Below are 16,674 nucleotides of genomic sequence, written 5' to 3'. Positions count from 1 at the left end.
GCTCTGTCTTTTGGCCAGTTTTGGCTGCTTTCTGGTGCTCTGGCATCTGCGAAGACCAGCTGGCCAGCATGAGAGGGCTGTGTGCCACCTCTAGCATGGTTTGCCATAATGGGCACAGATTGACTCCGTCCCGAGTTATGTAAAATTTCCAGATCCAGACCAAAACTTTAAAGATGTTTAAAGTATCCTGTTTCCTTTTGAAAGGTGGCTTTGTTCAGATTTAACAATGCAGGCCAGGTCTCTATGGCAACTAAACCCCCTCCCACCCCCCCACCCCTTTTTTAAATTCTGTAATGGAGCAGGTGGCATTCATCCTTTGCTCAGTTCGGGCCAAATGATACTTCAGTGAACCTGGCACAGGGAGTGAAAATGCTGACATTATCAGGAAACAACTAATCAGACGCCCCCTTATAACCCACTTCGCGGGTTGAAATGGAAGATTAGTGCCGTGCATTCTGAAGAGCATGAAAGATGATAGAAGCTATAGGAAACTCAACATTAAGAAAACTAGGATCATGGCATCCAGCCCTCTCAATTCCTGGCAAACAGATGTAGTGACAGATTTTATTTTCCTGGGCTCCAAGATCACCGCAGATGGGGACTGCAGCCACGAAATCAAAAGACGCTTGCTCCTGGGGAGGAAAGCTATGGCAAATCTAGAGAGCATCCTAAAAAGCAGAGACATCACCCTGCCAACAAAAGTGTGTATATAGTCAAGGCTCTGGTTTTCCCAGTTGCAATGGATGGCTGTGAAAATTGGACCATAAGGAAGGCTGAGCGCCAAAGAATGGAGGCCTTTGAACTCTGGTGCTGGAGAAGACTCCTGCATTGAGTCCCTTGGACTGCAAGGCCATCCAACCGGTCAGTCCTAGAGGAGATCAACCCTGGCTGCTCTTTAGAAGGCCAGATCCTGAAGAGGAAACTCAAAGACTTTGGCCACCTAATGAGAAGGAAGGACTCCCTGGAGAAGAGCCTCATGCTGGGAAAGACTGAGGGCAAAAGAAGAAGGGGAGGACAGAGAAGGAGGTGGCTGGATGGAGTCACCGAAGCAGCTGGCATGAGCTTAAATGGGCCCCAGGGGATGGTAGAGGACAGGAAGGCCAGAACACTGTCCATGGGGTCACAATGGGTCGGACATGACTTCACAACTAACAACAACTTTAATACAGTTGGTAGAAAGATTCCCTTTGAAAAATAACTGCACAGGAAGAGATCCACTTACAGGCACCATGATCTGCTTGCAGCCTACATCCAACACCATCTCTTGCAATGTTTTGTCCGAGATCCCACTGAACAAGAGATTCCCAGGAGGTAAACTAGCCAGATGAAGGTTAAATAACTGAAGAAGGGGACGACAGAGAATGTCAGAGCCTTCCCCAGACTCCAGGACTGATCCATGTTCCTCCCCAACCTCCTCACGTTCTGAATCACTACTCATAAACGTTATTACCAACTTCTACTGCACCTTTCCTTTGATTGAAGTCAGAAGCACATAAAATGCACCCACCAGAAACCATCACAGACTTAATTGCAGAAAGAATTTATTTGCTCTTTGCAAAACACCAATAAGACCAAACAACTGGTAGTAAATGGAAATACACCATGTGGCAAGAGTTGAGTTCCCACCTGGAACTTCTTAATTGAAGCAGAACAAGCCATCCTCAGTAGCTAAGGCAAGGTAGAACTTGTAACAGCGGCCAAAAGTTTAAAACTGCAATTGTGGGGGTTTTTTTCTTTTCTTTTTGCAGGAAGCTCAAATTCTTCTTTTTAAATTAGGAATGCAATATGAAACACATCTCTTTTCTTTCTTTTTTTTGGGGGGGGGGGAGGAGGGGGAAACAAGTCACTTTTTGTGACGCCGGTTGGCAACCGACCTATTCGTGGATATTTGGAGAGAACTATTTGAACTTGGTACTCTTAATTTTTCTTAAAAACTCAGAACTAAGGGAAGGGGCTTTAAATTCTCGACTTCTATTCCCAGGAGTTCCTTCTGACAAAAAAAAAAATAGCATATGCTTGCTGTAAAACTAGTTATTGGTCTTTGCAACCAATATAAGTTTCTGCAGGAGGTTTAAAAGGATGAAATATTATCACCGCATAATATTTGGCCCGATATACGTACAGCATATTTGCTGGTGTGATAATAGGAGACTGTGGGTGAAATTGCTGTAAATCCTTCCCAATTTGGCCTCCAGTTGGCTGTGGGGTAGACCATTTCCAGAAAATCAAATCCTTGAAGACGCGCTAAAAGGATTTAAAAGTTAAAGTGAAATTGTTTTTTTTTTAATTTTGCTCTATGCTAATCGGTTTACTTTTTATATGGAGGCTGTTTTGTAATATTCAGCCTTCTAATGCAGCGGAAGATTGACGCACCAGGAGTTTTAGTAGCCAAATTATGCACTCCAATATATATATATGGATTTTAAAATAAGACAATGGCATCCCAGCATATTGAACAGTGACAGATCTGTAAAATTTCCTCAATTAAGGAATGTGCACAATGTTTAACATCTTGCTTGCAGTTGTATAGGACAATGGCACACTAACAAAAATCATCTCTATTTTGCTTTTCAACCCCAGGAAGTGTCCTAAGTCCAAAAAAGTTGTCATTGTGCGTAATATAACCTATGTGGCTCCTGTTTCGATAACACGGCGGGTTTTCTTCCCGGCAGAACTAGAATTGTTGAGTTGCGTAACAAAATTAATTTGCAAACTGGTGGTCAAGAGACTCACCTTCCCGAGGGAACTTGGTTCAGGGCGAGATGGAATCCAACCGGATTCCAACTCGGTAGAACTAACCCAAACGAATCCAACCCATTTTTTTTACAGAAAATCTGCCAATCCTGAGCTTACATCTTGTTCCCTAAGAAACATTAAAAGGATGACATCGTGGGGGAAAAAACAACAATAATTATCTTTCGATCCCCGCCATATCTTTTTTTTAAGGACATTGAGAAGAGAGAGACTTATATTTTGCCCGATGTTCGTCAATGTCCTTTTTAGTTTCTTCGATACGGCTAAAGATTTCCTTAAAGAGGAGTTTATATTCGGGGAAAACGTTGGAAGAGAAGTTGGCTGAATCAGCAGTCGGGGAACTGGGCTCCCTAAGACCCCTGTCCAGGGATACCAAGCTCCCACCATGGACATCTTTGGGGCGCTGTTTTGAGGTCTGCACAGCCTTGTGGTCCCGCAATTCTTTGTCCGTTTGACACTTCTGCAGAAGTTCCTCGTACTTGACCTTCAAGGCGTTGTATTGGGCGTCCACCTCGTTGAGGAGGGACACGCCCCGTTGCTTGACGGCCTCCGCCCTCCTGATGCAGGTCTCTTCGTGGCCTTTGAAGAGGTCATCGCCCGCCGCGCCGCCGAGCAAGCTCTCACTGCTGCTTCTTTTGAGGGACCTCTTCTCCAGCTCAGGAAAGATGAAGGACATCCCATCCCAAGGACCGTGGCTGAGTTCTTTCTCTAAGGGGCCCTTGAGGGAGATGAAAAAGGATTCTGGGGGCAGTTGCTCCATCCTGTTCCGACAGGGGCTTCCAGAATTAAAGAGCTGCTTCATTTCGGCCACTTCCGTCTCCAGTTCCTCGGCTCTCGCCTGGTACAGGTGGATGTCCACCAGCTGTTGCTCCAGACCTGTGTTTTCCTTCAGCAGAAAACTGTACTCTTCCTCCATAGACAACCGCTTCTCTTTCTCCACGTTGAGCTGCGTTTGCAAGAGATTCACCGCCTTCTTCAAATTCTGGTTTTCCTCTTCTACGGGGCTTAGTTGACTGTCCATTGATATAATCTTTTCTGCAAATATGTGATCATAGACAAAATACCTAGGTGTACGCAGAAAGAGAGAAGGAAAATGCTTAGTGTGTTTATTGGGTATGTTTAGTCTGATGAAAAGAAGGGCTAGGGGAGACAGGATAGCAGTCTTCCAATATCTCAGGGGTTGCCACAAAGAAGAGGCAGTCAAGCTATTCTCCAAAGCATCTGAGGACAGAAGACGCAATGGGTGGAAGCTAATCAAGGAGAGAAGCAACTTAGAGCTAAGGAGAAATTGCCTGACAGTTAGAACAATTAATCAGTGGAACAGCTTGCCTCCAGAAGTTGTAAATGCTCCAACACTGGAAGTTTTTAAGATGTTGGATATCCATTTGTGATGTAGGGTTTCCTGCCTAGGCAGGGGGTTGGACTAGAAGATCTCCAAGGTCCCTTCCAACTCTACATTAGACATATTAGTTTAGCATTTTAAACACCAATTTTCAAATCAAAGCACACTATGGCGTCGTCCTTGAATGAAAACAAACCATTGGGAATTTTTTTTGGGGGGGGGAATGTGGCATGCGATTGAATTGAATTGAATTGATTTCATTTATATGCCGCCCTTTTCCCCGAAGGGGACTCAGGGCGGCTCACAATCCAAGTCAAGGGAAGGGGTACAAATAAAGAATAAAAAAGACGAACAAAACAATACACAATTTAAAAGCACACAACAACCATACTATTCGAGGGGGGGGAAGGGCAAAAGCTCTTTAGCCCCAGGACTGTCGGAATAGCCAGGTTTTAAGGGCTTTGCGGAAGGCCTGGAGGGTGGTGAGGGGTCGAATCTCCACGGGGAGCTCGTTCCAGAGGGTCGGAGCAGCCACAGAGAAGGCTCTCCTCCGGGTAGTCACCAGTCGGCATTGGCCAGCGGATGGGATTCGGAGGAGGCCTAATCTGTGGGATCTAATCGGTCTAGTGGAGGTAATTGGCAGCAGGCGGTCTCTCAAGTACCCAGGTCCAATACCATGAAGGGCTTTATAAGTGACGACTAGCGCCTTGAAGCGTATCCGAAGACCGATAGGCAGCCAGTGCAGCTCGCGGAGGATAGGTGTTACGTGGGTGAACCGAGGTGCACCCACGATCGCTCGCGCGGCTGCATTCTGGACAAGCTGGAGTCGCCGAATGCTCTTCAAGGGCTGCCCCATGTAGAGCACGTTGCAGTAGATCTGTATTAATTTTCAACGTCCCCCCACACTGCGACTTGGTGAGTTTGTGACTTACTTGCGGAGATCATAGAGTTCTTTCAGGCATGGAAAACTCTGGACCGATTTGGGCTGCTCGGGTCTTTCGTAATTGACGTGGCTTTGCCCAGAGGCCTTCAATTCTTCCACCTGCCTCTGCAGTTCATCGATGTGAGTCTGGAGGTTTTCGATGGTCTCCGTGAGACTAAAAGGGAAGTTTAGAAAGCACATGAACCAGCATGGAAAGAGCTGTCCAACTCCTTCACGTATCTGAGATGGTTGCACTTGCTCAAAGTAAAGTTTGATGTTCTCCTGACTTGGACCTCAAAGTATAGTTTGATGTTCTCCTGACTTGGACCTCAAAGTATAGTTTGATGTTCTCCTGACTTGGACCTCAAAGTATAGTTTGATGTTCTCCTGATTTGGGCTTCTCAAAGTATAGTTTAATGTTCTCTTGACTTGGATCTCAAAGTATAGTTTAATGTTCTCCTGACTTGGACCTCTCAAAGTATAATGTTCTCCTGACTTGGACCTCTCAAAGTATAGTTTAATGTTCTCCTGACTTGGACCTCTCAAAGTATAGTTTGATGTTCTCCTGACTTGGATCTCAAAGTATAGTTTGATGTTCTCCTGATTTGGGCCTCTCAAAGTATAGTTTAATGTTCTCCTGACTTGGATCTCAAAGTATAGTTTGATGTTCTCCTGATTTTGGCTTCTCAAAGTAAAGTTTAATGTTCTCCTGACTTGGACCTGAAAGTATAGTTTGATGTTCTCCTGATTTGGGCCTCTCAAAGTATAGTTTGATGTTCTCCTGACTTGGACCTCAAAGTAAAGTTTAATGTTCTCCTGACTTGGACCTTGGCTGAATCCCACCGCTGCATAAATCCTTTTTTTAAAGAATAGAATAAAATAGAATGCTTTGTTGGTCATTTCCAATGCCCTTGTGACTTTGAACAGGTGGTTGTAAGTTGAAAAGGACCCGCAACGTTGCAAAATCTACGAAAGATTGAACCCTTTCACAATCTGCAGTTGATGGATCTGATAAAAACTCGTCACGGCATTCCTGCCCGATTCGTTTCTCGTCCTGCATCGGATGAAGTAGCTGCAGCTCACGAAAACTCAAGGCCTCCTAGCACAATTTCGTCCTCAGAAAAAAGGGCCTCTGGGACTCCCCCAGCTTTTCAGGGAGGGGGGGAGAAAAGGAGCTTCATGGGGATGGCGGGAGGAAGCACACCAGCCTACAATTCATTCTACCAACTCAAGATCCTGCTTAGATAATCCTTTGATAAAACCGGTAATGAATCGATTTATAATAACCTGGCAGATAAGGGGAAAATATACTGCCGGCAGCCAACTTAATTACCTTCCTATCTTTTGCTGGGAGGCCCTGCTGTCGGCGATCAGCTTTTGATTCGTATCTTCTAGTTCTCTCGCCGTGACGTCCAGTTGCTCGTAGACTTTGGCATGCTGATCGTTCATTTGGCGTAGAAGATCCACCTGCTTGGTGAGATACTGCAGAATGAAAACAGATACAGGTATTAAACCAACCTCTCCGGAGCAACTTTCATCGTTTCAAACACAGAGAGTTGTCTTTATTTTAGGACTCGTGGCAGCAGCATCCTCTTTTAACGACCCCATAATCCCTTGAGGGATGGAGGCTGGGCAACTGAATGGAGCGGAGTGTTTAGTGGCCGGATGCTTTACCTGTCACCAATGCGGAGTTTTTCCCCACAGCAGAGACATTCTCAGTGTGCCCAGAGAGAGAAATATCTGCCTCTACCTAGGATTGAACTCACAGCCTTAAGTCTAGAAGTTATTGCTGAAATTCAACCTTAGTTGACGAATTATACGTGTTTCGGTCAACCATATTTGGGGAGCATTTCCCTCTGAAGAAATGGAAGGCGTTCCTAACGAAGAATTCCCAATGAAAAGGCGTTTGTGAGTTTGCACAAGACAAATTTATGTCGAAAAACGTGGCATTTAACCTACGCTGCAGTTGGCATCCAATAAGATCTGCTCCGTTTGCATTTCAGTCCCAAAATGGGCTGGATTTACAAACTTGACTACAGGTCAGATAGTACAACACCGTCAGCTGAAAGTAAACCCTGTGATAACTCAATACAACGTGTTGACTCGGCTCCTGATGCTCTCCACTTTACAAATCTTGGGGAAAACATGGATTGCTGGCCTGCCTCACCGTACTTCCACACCGTAACAGCCAACATGCAGAGCTGAAGTGGGATATGTAATTCACATTTATAGGGCAGTCTTCAATCACCTCTATTTCCTGCAGTTGCTCCTCATTGGTGGAATACATGTGCTGCAGAGAGGACTCCAGTTCTGTGTTTCGGTCCAAAAGGGTCTTCCCCAGCTCAGCAGCCAGTTGAAGATCTACAACAAATTGTGGGTATGACTTTATTTAATGCACCAACTCGTTTTAAGGAATGTATAGGCATGAAAAACAATCAAGCACAGTATAATTTGTAGAGTAGCAATTGGTGAACTCAGTGCCGAAAAGGGGGCGCTTCTCACGTGGGCGCAGGCTTTGTGTATGCGCCCATACCCATCTAGGCCACAACCAGGAAGAGGAAAATGAACTTGGTGGTTTCCGGCACACACATGCGCCCCAGCAAGTCTTTGAGTAACAGCTGCGCATGTGCAGATGCCCATCAGCTGGCCAGCACACATGCTCACGCCCCCCAAAAATGGAAGACCAGCTCTTCCGCTTTCCAGCACTGACGCATGCGCGCCAGCTGATCGTCACATGTGCATGCGTGACAGAAACCTGGAAGAGGAATGGGCAACATGCGCACGCCAGGCAACATGGCTCCGCGTGCCACGGTTCTAGAGGAACAAAGGTTCGCTTTGTTCGTGGCGATTAATGGCGCATTTCAGAATCTCTATAGCAGTGTTTTTCAACCACTGTGCCGCGGCACACTAGTGTGCCGTGACATAGTGTAAGGTGTGCCGTGGGAAAATTACTTTATATATAGTCAATATAGGCACAGAGTTAAATTTTTTTAACATTTTCTAATGGTGGTGTGCCTTGTGATTTTTTTCATGAAAAAAGTGTGCCTTTGCACAAAAAAGGTTGAAAAACACTGCTCTATAGCTCTACTTTTTGGGTGCTAGATATCAAAGTTGCCTTATTATCTGAAGCTTAATCTCTGCTTCTTACTTTGCCCTGCAGCCATCTCATTTGAACTGTGAAAAGGTGCAGAGTGTGAAGTTCTCACAGGATAGATTTCGAAATCAGATGCACCAGATAATTCTACTTTTCACCCGTGTCTTTTGCATTCAGTTAACCAAAAAACTACCACGTCGTAAAATGAGCAGCCCCAACGAACAAGATAACATTTTATTTGCGCGGCCCTTAAAAACAACACGGTTTCAAAACACCGCTTTTGTGGCTTGCCTAAGCGTTTGGTGTTAAAATGCTGGCTTGATCCCCGGGAATGCAAGTTATTTTTAAACTGGCTGGTATTAAGTTGGTACAAGTTTCATCACGCAAAGAATTGGCAGGTTGCAAAAAAAAGGGGGGGTTGCTAAGACTTAAGGAGCTTAAAGTCTTTTCCCATTACCTGTATAACGTGCAAAAAAACTTTTTCTGTTAACAATTTTTTGATTGACCGGTGGTGAAATTCATTCCAAAGATTGTCGTGCTGAGAAATAGGACAACACAATGACAATTTCTTGGGGAAACTAAACACTCCAGAATGGCTGTAGCACCTCAACACGTCTCTACGCTTAATTTTAAGTTCTCCATTTGTTGTGTTTTGGTTAAACTTTTGCACTTAAATGTTGTTGGTTTTTTGCAAGTTAAATGTTTTGAAAAGAAGCTCGCTGAGGCTACGAAAACTGCTACAACTTTGACAATTTGAAATAGAAAAAAACCACATACTGTACGTTGACTGGAAACCAAACAAAGGACATCAAAACTTAAAAACGCACTGATGTGTTGTAATTTTTCTATTGCATTTCTCGGTGTAAAAATTCTAGGGAAACATATTTGGGCTTCGTAACATGTCAGAGACCTCAAACCACAAAGGACAATTTTCTCTTCTCTGGTGTCTATAAAGCTACGGTTCTTGATCTTAGAAGTACGGGAAAACAATCGCTGATGCTTTTTGCAAAACATTCGAGCTAGAATTTGGTGTAATCTTTTCTGGCAATCAGGGTGGCTCAGTGGCTAAGACGCTGAGATTGTTGTTTAGAAAGGTCAGCAGTTTCACGGTTTGAATCCCTAGCACCGCGTAACGGAGCGAGCTCCCATTACTTGTCCCAGCTTCTGCCAACCTAGCTGTTCGAAAGCACGTGAAAAATGCAGGTAGAAAAATAGGGACCACCTTTGGTGGGAGGGTAACAGCGCTCCGTGCGCCTTCAGCGTTGAGTCATGCCGGCCACATGACCACGGAGATGTCTTCGGATAGCGCTGGCTCTTCGGCTTTGAAATGCAGATGAGCACTGCCCCCTAGAGTTGGGAACGACTAGCACATATGTGCAAGGGGAATCTTTCTGCAGAATTGTCAGGAACACAAATGGTGACATTTGCCCAGGCTTAATAGTTCAAAGACTATCAATAACTTTCACGTGACTATAATATTCTATGATCTGTCTCAAGCAACATTCAAAGTTTATAAAATACATTTTCCCCCATCAAATTATCAAAGGAAGGACAGGTTAAGTCTTCACATTGCAACAATTCGTTGAGCAACCATTCAGCGTTACAGGGGCACTGAAGAAAGTGACCCACGACAGTCCTCAGAAAACGTGTTGCAGCATCCCCATGGCCACGCGATTAGCGGTGCTTGTGAACACACGTGTATTTGCAATGTCCCGGGGTCATGCAATCCCCCATTCGCGACTTTCCTGTCAATGAGGGAAGCCAGGTTTACTTAACGACCGCACGATTCAGTTAATTGCAGAGATTCGCTTAGCAACCGTGGCAAAAAATGGATTGATTGTAAAATTGGGTACAATTCATTTAATAGTGCCTTGCTTAGCGATGGAAATTCTGGTCACAAGTTGAGGACTGTATTTGATGACATCCCTTTCCCCAGTCTGATTCTCCCCTGGGTGTATTCAAGTTCTAGGTTTACTATGGGAATGGGAGTCAAGAGCTCCATACTACGCAGATGCACCTGGTAGCAGAAATCTATTTTCCCGTGTTTGCTTTGGCATCGTTTCAGAGCAACTATTCCAATTCCAGTGAGGCTTTGCTAGTATCTTTGATCATTAATTGCAAAGCCGTGGAAAAGTCCCTTAAGTCCACTTCTACTACTACGAAAAGCATCCACCCACGTATTCCAAAATGTACTACAGACTGAAGTTCTGTATCTCCCTTCCAACGCATCGCTTGTGCTGAAGTCTGCAGAAGTCTATTTCGGATGAAGCATTCCCTGCGGAGAATATTGAAGCTAAATTAGCTGCATCTCTTAGTATTTTTACCAGAGCGTATAACAATTTTCAGGCGAATTGAAGATCAATTGAAAGTACTCAGCAAAATTATAGGGTGATCTCAAGTGGATAAGTAGCAAGAGAATTCACCTTCTCATTATCTTGCGATCTCTGAAGCATGGAGATCGCGAAGCACTGAGCAAAAAATGTTGAAATTTGAGAGACACTCAGAAATGCACCTTCCTTCCTTCTTTCACTACTGACAGTCCTCAACTTACGAACCCAATTGGGCCCCAACATTTCTGTTGTTAAAGCGAGACATTTGTTGAGAGGATTTTGCACGATTTTACCACCTTGCTTGCCACAGTTGTTAAGCGAATCACTGCGGCTGTTAAGTTAGTAACACGGTCGTTAAATGAATCTGGCTTCCAACTTTCACTTTGCTTGTCGCAAACGGGGGGTGGGGAAATCACATGATGCTGTGCAACCGTCATAAATATGAATCAGTTGCCAGGCACCTGAATTTTGATTATGTAACCATGGAGGCAGTTCGGCGGTTCGAATCCCTAGTGCTGCATAACGGAGCTAGAATTTGGTGTAATCTTTTCTGGCAATCAGGGTGGCTCAGTGGCTAAGATGCTGAGCTTGTCGTTTAGAAAGGTCGGCAGTTTCACGGTTCGAATCCTTAGCACGGCGTAACGGAGCGAGCTCCCGTGACTTGTCTCAGCTTCTGCCAACCGAGCAGTTCGAAAGCCCGTAAAAAATGCAAGTAGAAAAATAGGAACCACCTTTGGTGGGAAGGAAACAGCGTTCCGTGCGTCTTTGGCGTTGAGTCATGCCGGCCACATGACCACGGAGACGTCTTCGGACAGCGCTGGCTCTTTGGCTTTGAAACAGAGATGAGCACCGCCCCCTAGAGTCGGGGATGACTACCTTTACCCATGGAGATGCTTCAATGGTCATAAGTGTGAAAAACAGCCATAAGTCACTTTGTTCACTGCTGTTGCAACTTTGAATGGTCCCTAAGGGAACTGTGTCAAGTTCACTAAAGTCAAGGATTTCGCACGAAAAATAATCAGTTTGCAATATCTTGTAAAGCCATAATATGAGAATATGGCCTGCCATCGTGTCTGGAAAATTAATCATAAATGCCGCAGTCCAATATTAAACAGCATGAACCGTCTGGAACAATTAGGCTAAAGTTCAGAGTACAATAAAAGAAAATAGGTTTGCAATGTTAAGTTGTTGGGAAGGGAAACTATGTGCATGATAGTTGATAAATTTCTACCTCTCAGGTAATATAATCTTTTAGCTGAGTATGCAATTTATTTAGATGTTGCAACCGATGCAATATTTCTAACTGGCCATTTGAAGCAACAGAATAGTCCCAATGGTTTATTATGAATTTGTCTTTGTTTAAAAAAAGACATGCCTTTTCCACGCTTTGAAACTGACCTAAAACTGACTTAAAATGACAGAATGTGACCACAGCTGCATTTTCATTGCATCCAAAGCCAAGAAATCAGGGCTGGGATTCAGAATTTAAAAACCCAGCGCCGTACAACATTTTTGGAGAATAAAAATCTTGGATTAAATGAATGTATGTCTCAGATATTGCATCATCAAGCAAGAGAGTCAGGAAAAGGGAAAGATTTGAGCCATATTGCAAGAAAGTTCTTTGTGTACAGCATTTCTTAAACAATGTGTGATCTCAAATTAAAGCTATGCGCCATTTAAATGTGCAGGCTTTTAGAAATGCTAAAAGTGAAGGAGATATGTTTCCATACCAGCTTTATTACACCTTTGAAGGACAGGTAATAATAGTTCCTTTCCAAAATATTTCAATATTTTTCCAACATCCAAAAGCAGACAGGCGTCTGATAATACAGAAAGGCAAAAATGTAATTTTTTTTGAGTCCTTAGATAAAGGTAAAGGTTCCCCTCGCACATATATGCTAGTCATTCCTGACTCTAGGGGGCGGTGCTCATCTCCGTTTCAAAGCCGAAGAGCCAGCGCTGTCCGAAGATGTCTCCGTGGCCATGTGGCCGGTATAACTAAATGCCGAAGGAGCACGGAACACTGTTCCCTACCCACCAAAGGTGGTTCCTATTTTTCTACTTGCATTTGGTACGTGCTTTCGAACTGATAGTTTGGCAGAAGCTGGGACAAGTCACGGGAGCTCACTCCGTTAGGCGGCGCTAGGGATTCGAACCGCCCAACTGCCAATATTTCTGATCGACAAACTCAGCATCTTAGCCACTTCTATTATCCCCTATGATAATACAGAAAGGCAAAATGTGAAGATGTGGTGTCTCTGGACTTCACACTCAAATCCTATGCACCATTGGTGGAACCTGGCAATTTTATAGCACAACAGAGTTGTTTGGAAAGCTTTAAATTCTAGAATAAATTTCCCCTCTCCCCCCTTCCAGTCCTATGGAACGTGAGATAACCCTCATCGTAAATTTCAAAACAGCCGTAAAACATGTGGATGGAGATTCTCAAATCATCCAGGTCACGGCTGAGGAACAGAAACGAAGAAGCTTTTTGGATGAGAAGTGAAACATTTGTCATCCAAAGGAGGAAAAAAATAAAACCAAGGATGCCCAATAATAAGACATCTTCATTTTTATTTTGCATTGCTTATTTGCCAATTGATTTAGAATCGGAATGTTGTGCCGGCCCTAAACTCAAATTCTTTTTGCATATCTGCGCTAAACTGTGGGAATATCCCCAAAATGTTGTCTGCTACAGTGTTCCTACCTCTCAACCACTATAGTTCAGCTTCGACCGCAATAATACATAGGCAAACAATAGATAGAAACTCAAAATAAACCATTCCAAACTTGATTACAGAAAATAGGACTTCAGCAACAGAGGGGTCAACGCCTGGAATCCTCTACCTGACTCCGTTGTTGCATCCTCAAACCCCCAAAACTTTAACCTTAAACTGTCCAGCATAGACCTCACCCCATTCCTAAGAGGTGCGTAAAGGGGGCGTGCATAAGAGCACCAGCGTGCCTTCTGTCCCTGTCCTACTCTCCCCACTTATTTGTACCCATTTCCTGCATTCACATCCATGTTTATACTTATACCTCTTATCTCGCACATGTTTGACACACTACGGGAGTAAAATAAATAAAAGCTAGGAGTTCACCGATCTGCAGCTTTCCAGAAGCCTAACCTTTTTTCTTTTGGAAGCTGCCTTTAGCTCTGTTACTCCCAAGCCAGGATTAATACTCTGCCTGAACTCCGGATTTAGTTTCCAAATTAAACACAGCAAGGAATCAGGCTTAGCCACGTTTAATTGCATTTAAAAGTCTTTCCCCGAAGGCTTTCGAAGAACATTACCTTCAAGGGCAACGCTTTTTCAACCTCAGCAACTTTTAAGAAGGGTTGGAATTCAACTCCCAGAATTCCTCGGCTGTGGGAATTCTGGGAGTTGAAGTCCACCCATTTTAATGTTACTGAAGTCTGGGGGGGGGGTCTTCCGCCCACATTTATTTATGCTTTGCAAAGCCCCGTTTATTTTCCTGAGCTCTTTCTAGTCTTCCCCAGCCTCCCGTCCTTGTTCTCCACCAAGTTACACATCCATCATTTGTCCTTAAAGGGGCTTCCCAGCTATGCCCCTCCTCTATTCATTGTCCTCCTTCCCCCCCCCACTTTAAGGGCCCCCTCCCTGCCATTCTCCTTTTGACTCGTTCAAGCTCTTTTGAGGTTCTCTTTTGAGGTTCGCCTTCCCCGCTTTCTGCGTGGTGAAATGCCTTTTGATAAGGCGTTTCTTAGAGCGTTATTCCGATGGGAATAATAGAGCAGAGGATGAAGTGGAGGAACAAAGCCGGGCAGGACAGATGTGGAAAGGAGGAAGGAGAGAAGAGAAAGAAATGGAGAAGGGTGGGTGGCAGAAAGGAGAGAAGGAAGGGGAGAAAGGGGAGTGACGGAGGGAAGAAAGGAAGGAAGGGGAGAAGGGATGGAGAAGGGATGGAGAAGGAAGAAAGGAAAGTGAAAAGGAAGGAGGAGGGTGATAGAAGAAAGGAAGATGAGAAGGATGACTGACGGAGGGAAGAAAGGAAGGAGAGGAGGAAAGGTGATAGAAGAAAGGGAGAAGAGAAGGGAGAAGGGTGATGGAGGGAAGAAAGGAAGTAAGAAGGAGGAAGGGTGATAGAAGAAAGGAAGGAAGGGGAGAAGGGATGGAGAAGGGTGATGGAAGGAAGAAAGGAAAGTGAAAAGGAAGGAGGAGGGTGATAGAAGAAAGGAAGACGAGAAGGATGACTGACGGAGAGAAGAAAGGAAGGAGAGGAGGAAAGGTGATAGAAGAAAGGGAGAAGAGAAGGGAGAAGGGTGATGGAGGGAAGAAAGGAAGTAAGAAGGAGGAAGGGTGATAGAAGAAAGGAAGGAAGGGGAGAAGGGATGGAGAAGGGTGATGGAAGGAAGAAAGGAAAGTGAAAAGGAAGGAGGAAGGGTGACAGAAGAAAGGAAGGTGAGAAGAAAGAAGGAAACAGGGAAGGGAGATGGAAGGAAGAAAGAAAGGAATAGTCCAGCTGGGGATGATGGGATTCCTTTCAGGAACAATGGGAGTGGGGATGGGATAAGGACAGGTGGGCAGAATTAACCAATCAAAAGATGAGGGAGGGAGAGGATGCTTGCACAGGTGAGCAGGAAGAATTAAAAGACAAAGCCATTGTCCGAAGGAAGGACAGAGGGAAGGGACTGAGAACCCCCCCTCAATTAAGGAGGCAAAGGGGTGACCCCTGCCAACCCTGAGCCGGCATGCTGCAACTACTCAACCCTTCCAGCTGGGGAGGATGGAGACTGGGGTAGAGGCAGGGAACTAACTCTCTGCAGCTGGAATCTACCCCACCCACCCCCCATCTCCTTTGGATTAGCCAGGGGGTGATGGGAGCGGGAGTCCTTTGGCTGGCGGAGCGCACTGGGGATGATGGGGAGCTTTCCCATAAAGGACAACGGGGGATAATAGGTGTTGGAGTTCCACCCTACAGCTCCCCCCAAAGACTAGAGGATGTTGGCTAGAAGGTAGAGTTGCGTGGGGCGGGGACAATGGGGATTGTAGTCTGAAGCTTGAACGTAGAGCACAGGAAAAAAAATAGGAAGGGGGAGGATAATAGGCACTGGAGTTCCAAACCCTCTGCCCCAGCCACAGAGGATGGTGGGGTTGGGTTAGTTGGGGATAATGGAGAGTGTAGTCCAGGGTTTGAACTCAGCAAGGACAGGAGATGGGAAGGGAGAGGATAATAGGCGCTGGAGTCCTCCGTCCTCCCCCCAAAGCCAAAGAGAACATTGGCTAGAAGGTGAGGGTTGGGCTGATTGGGGGATAATAGGGAATGTAGTCCAGGGCTTGAGCTCAGAGAGGACAGGGAAGGATAATAGGTCCAGGACTTGAACTCAGATGGGAAGGGGGAGGATCATAGGCTCTGGAGTCCTTGCCCCCCCACCCCACCCCGTCAAACAGAACATTGGCTAGAAGGTGGGAGCTGGGCTGGTTGGGGATAATAGGCAGTGTAGTCCAGGGCTTGAGCTCAGCAAGGAGAGGAGATGGAAAGGAAGTTGGCTAGAAGCTGCGTCGGTTGGGGAGAATGGAGAGTGTAGGTCCAGGGTTTGAATTCAGCGAGGACAGGAGATGGGATGGGAGAGGATAATAGGCGCTGGAGTCCCGTCCTCCCCCCCCCCCCCTAGAGAACATTGGCTAGAAGGTGAGGCTGGGGATCATAGGCAGTGTAGTCCGGGGGCTTCAGCTCAGAAAAGGAGAGGAGACGCGGGAGGATAAGAAACGCCATAAGTCCCAACCGCCAAAGAGAAGGGGGCTGCGTCGGCTGGGGATCATGGGGCGTGTAGTCCAAAGGAACAGAAGCAAGTCCCGGCGCCCGGACGGCTCACCTTGCTGCAGGTCCTGCTGGTCGTACCACGGCTCATCCTCGCGGATCTCGAACTCCTCCACCAGGCTGTCGGTGAGCATCGCGCTGCCGTTGCCGCCGCCGCTCACCGTCCGTGAAGGCGCCGGGCTGCGCGCTGCCTTTAAAGCCGCCCCCGAGCGCTTCCGAGCGCCTCCGGACGCTCCCGAACGCCCCGCCCCGCCCCTCCCGCGGGGCTCAGGGGGCGTGTCCATGAGGCTTGGACAGGCAACGTGGCAAGGACGCCCGGCGCGATTCAAAACCAGGAACCCACGCCAGCGGCAGCCAATCAGCGCGCGTCCTCCGCCGGCTGGCTCGGGCCGCTCCGACCAATGGCGAGCAGAGGGCTCCCGCTGCGGCCAATGGCAAAGAGGTTTGA

General features: G+C 46.0%; 1 protein-coding gene across 1 annotated transcript; it reads right to left on the bottom strand.

Annotated features, from left to right (window-relative positions):
• Positions 1 to 1,995: 1,995 nt before the first annotated feature.
• CDR2 (cerebellar degeneration related protein 2) lies at positions 1,996 to 16,510 on the bottom strand. The gene is made up of 5 exons (XM_087729490.1): positions 16,282 to 16,510; positions 7,267 to 7,379; positions 6,352 to 6,500; positions 5,029 to 5,193; positions 1,996 to 3,818 (listed from the first exon to the last, which is right to left on the bottom strand). Exons 1-5 carry the CDS (start codon positions 16,508 to 16,510, stop codon positions 2,942 to 2,944), a joined length of 1,533 nt encoding a protein of 510 aa, XP_087585616.1. The 3' UTR covers positions 1,996 to 2,941.
• Positions 16,511 to 16,674: the final 164 nt, after the last annotated feature.

Source organism: Thamnophis sirtalis, unplaced genomic scaffold (genome assembly GCF_051295495.1).
Source record: "Thamnophis sirtalis isolate CommonGarterSnake01/CBP01778 unplaced genomic scaffold, rThaSir2_p1.2 scaffold_14, whole genome shotgun sequence".
In the NCBI taxonomy this organism is placed as follows: domain Eukaryota; kingdom Metazoa; phylum Chordata; class Lepidosauria; order Squamata; family Natricidae; genus Thamnophis; species Thamnophis sirtalis.
This window is presented reverse-complemented; position numbering and strand designations above follow the sequence as displayed.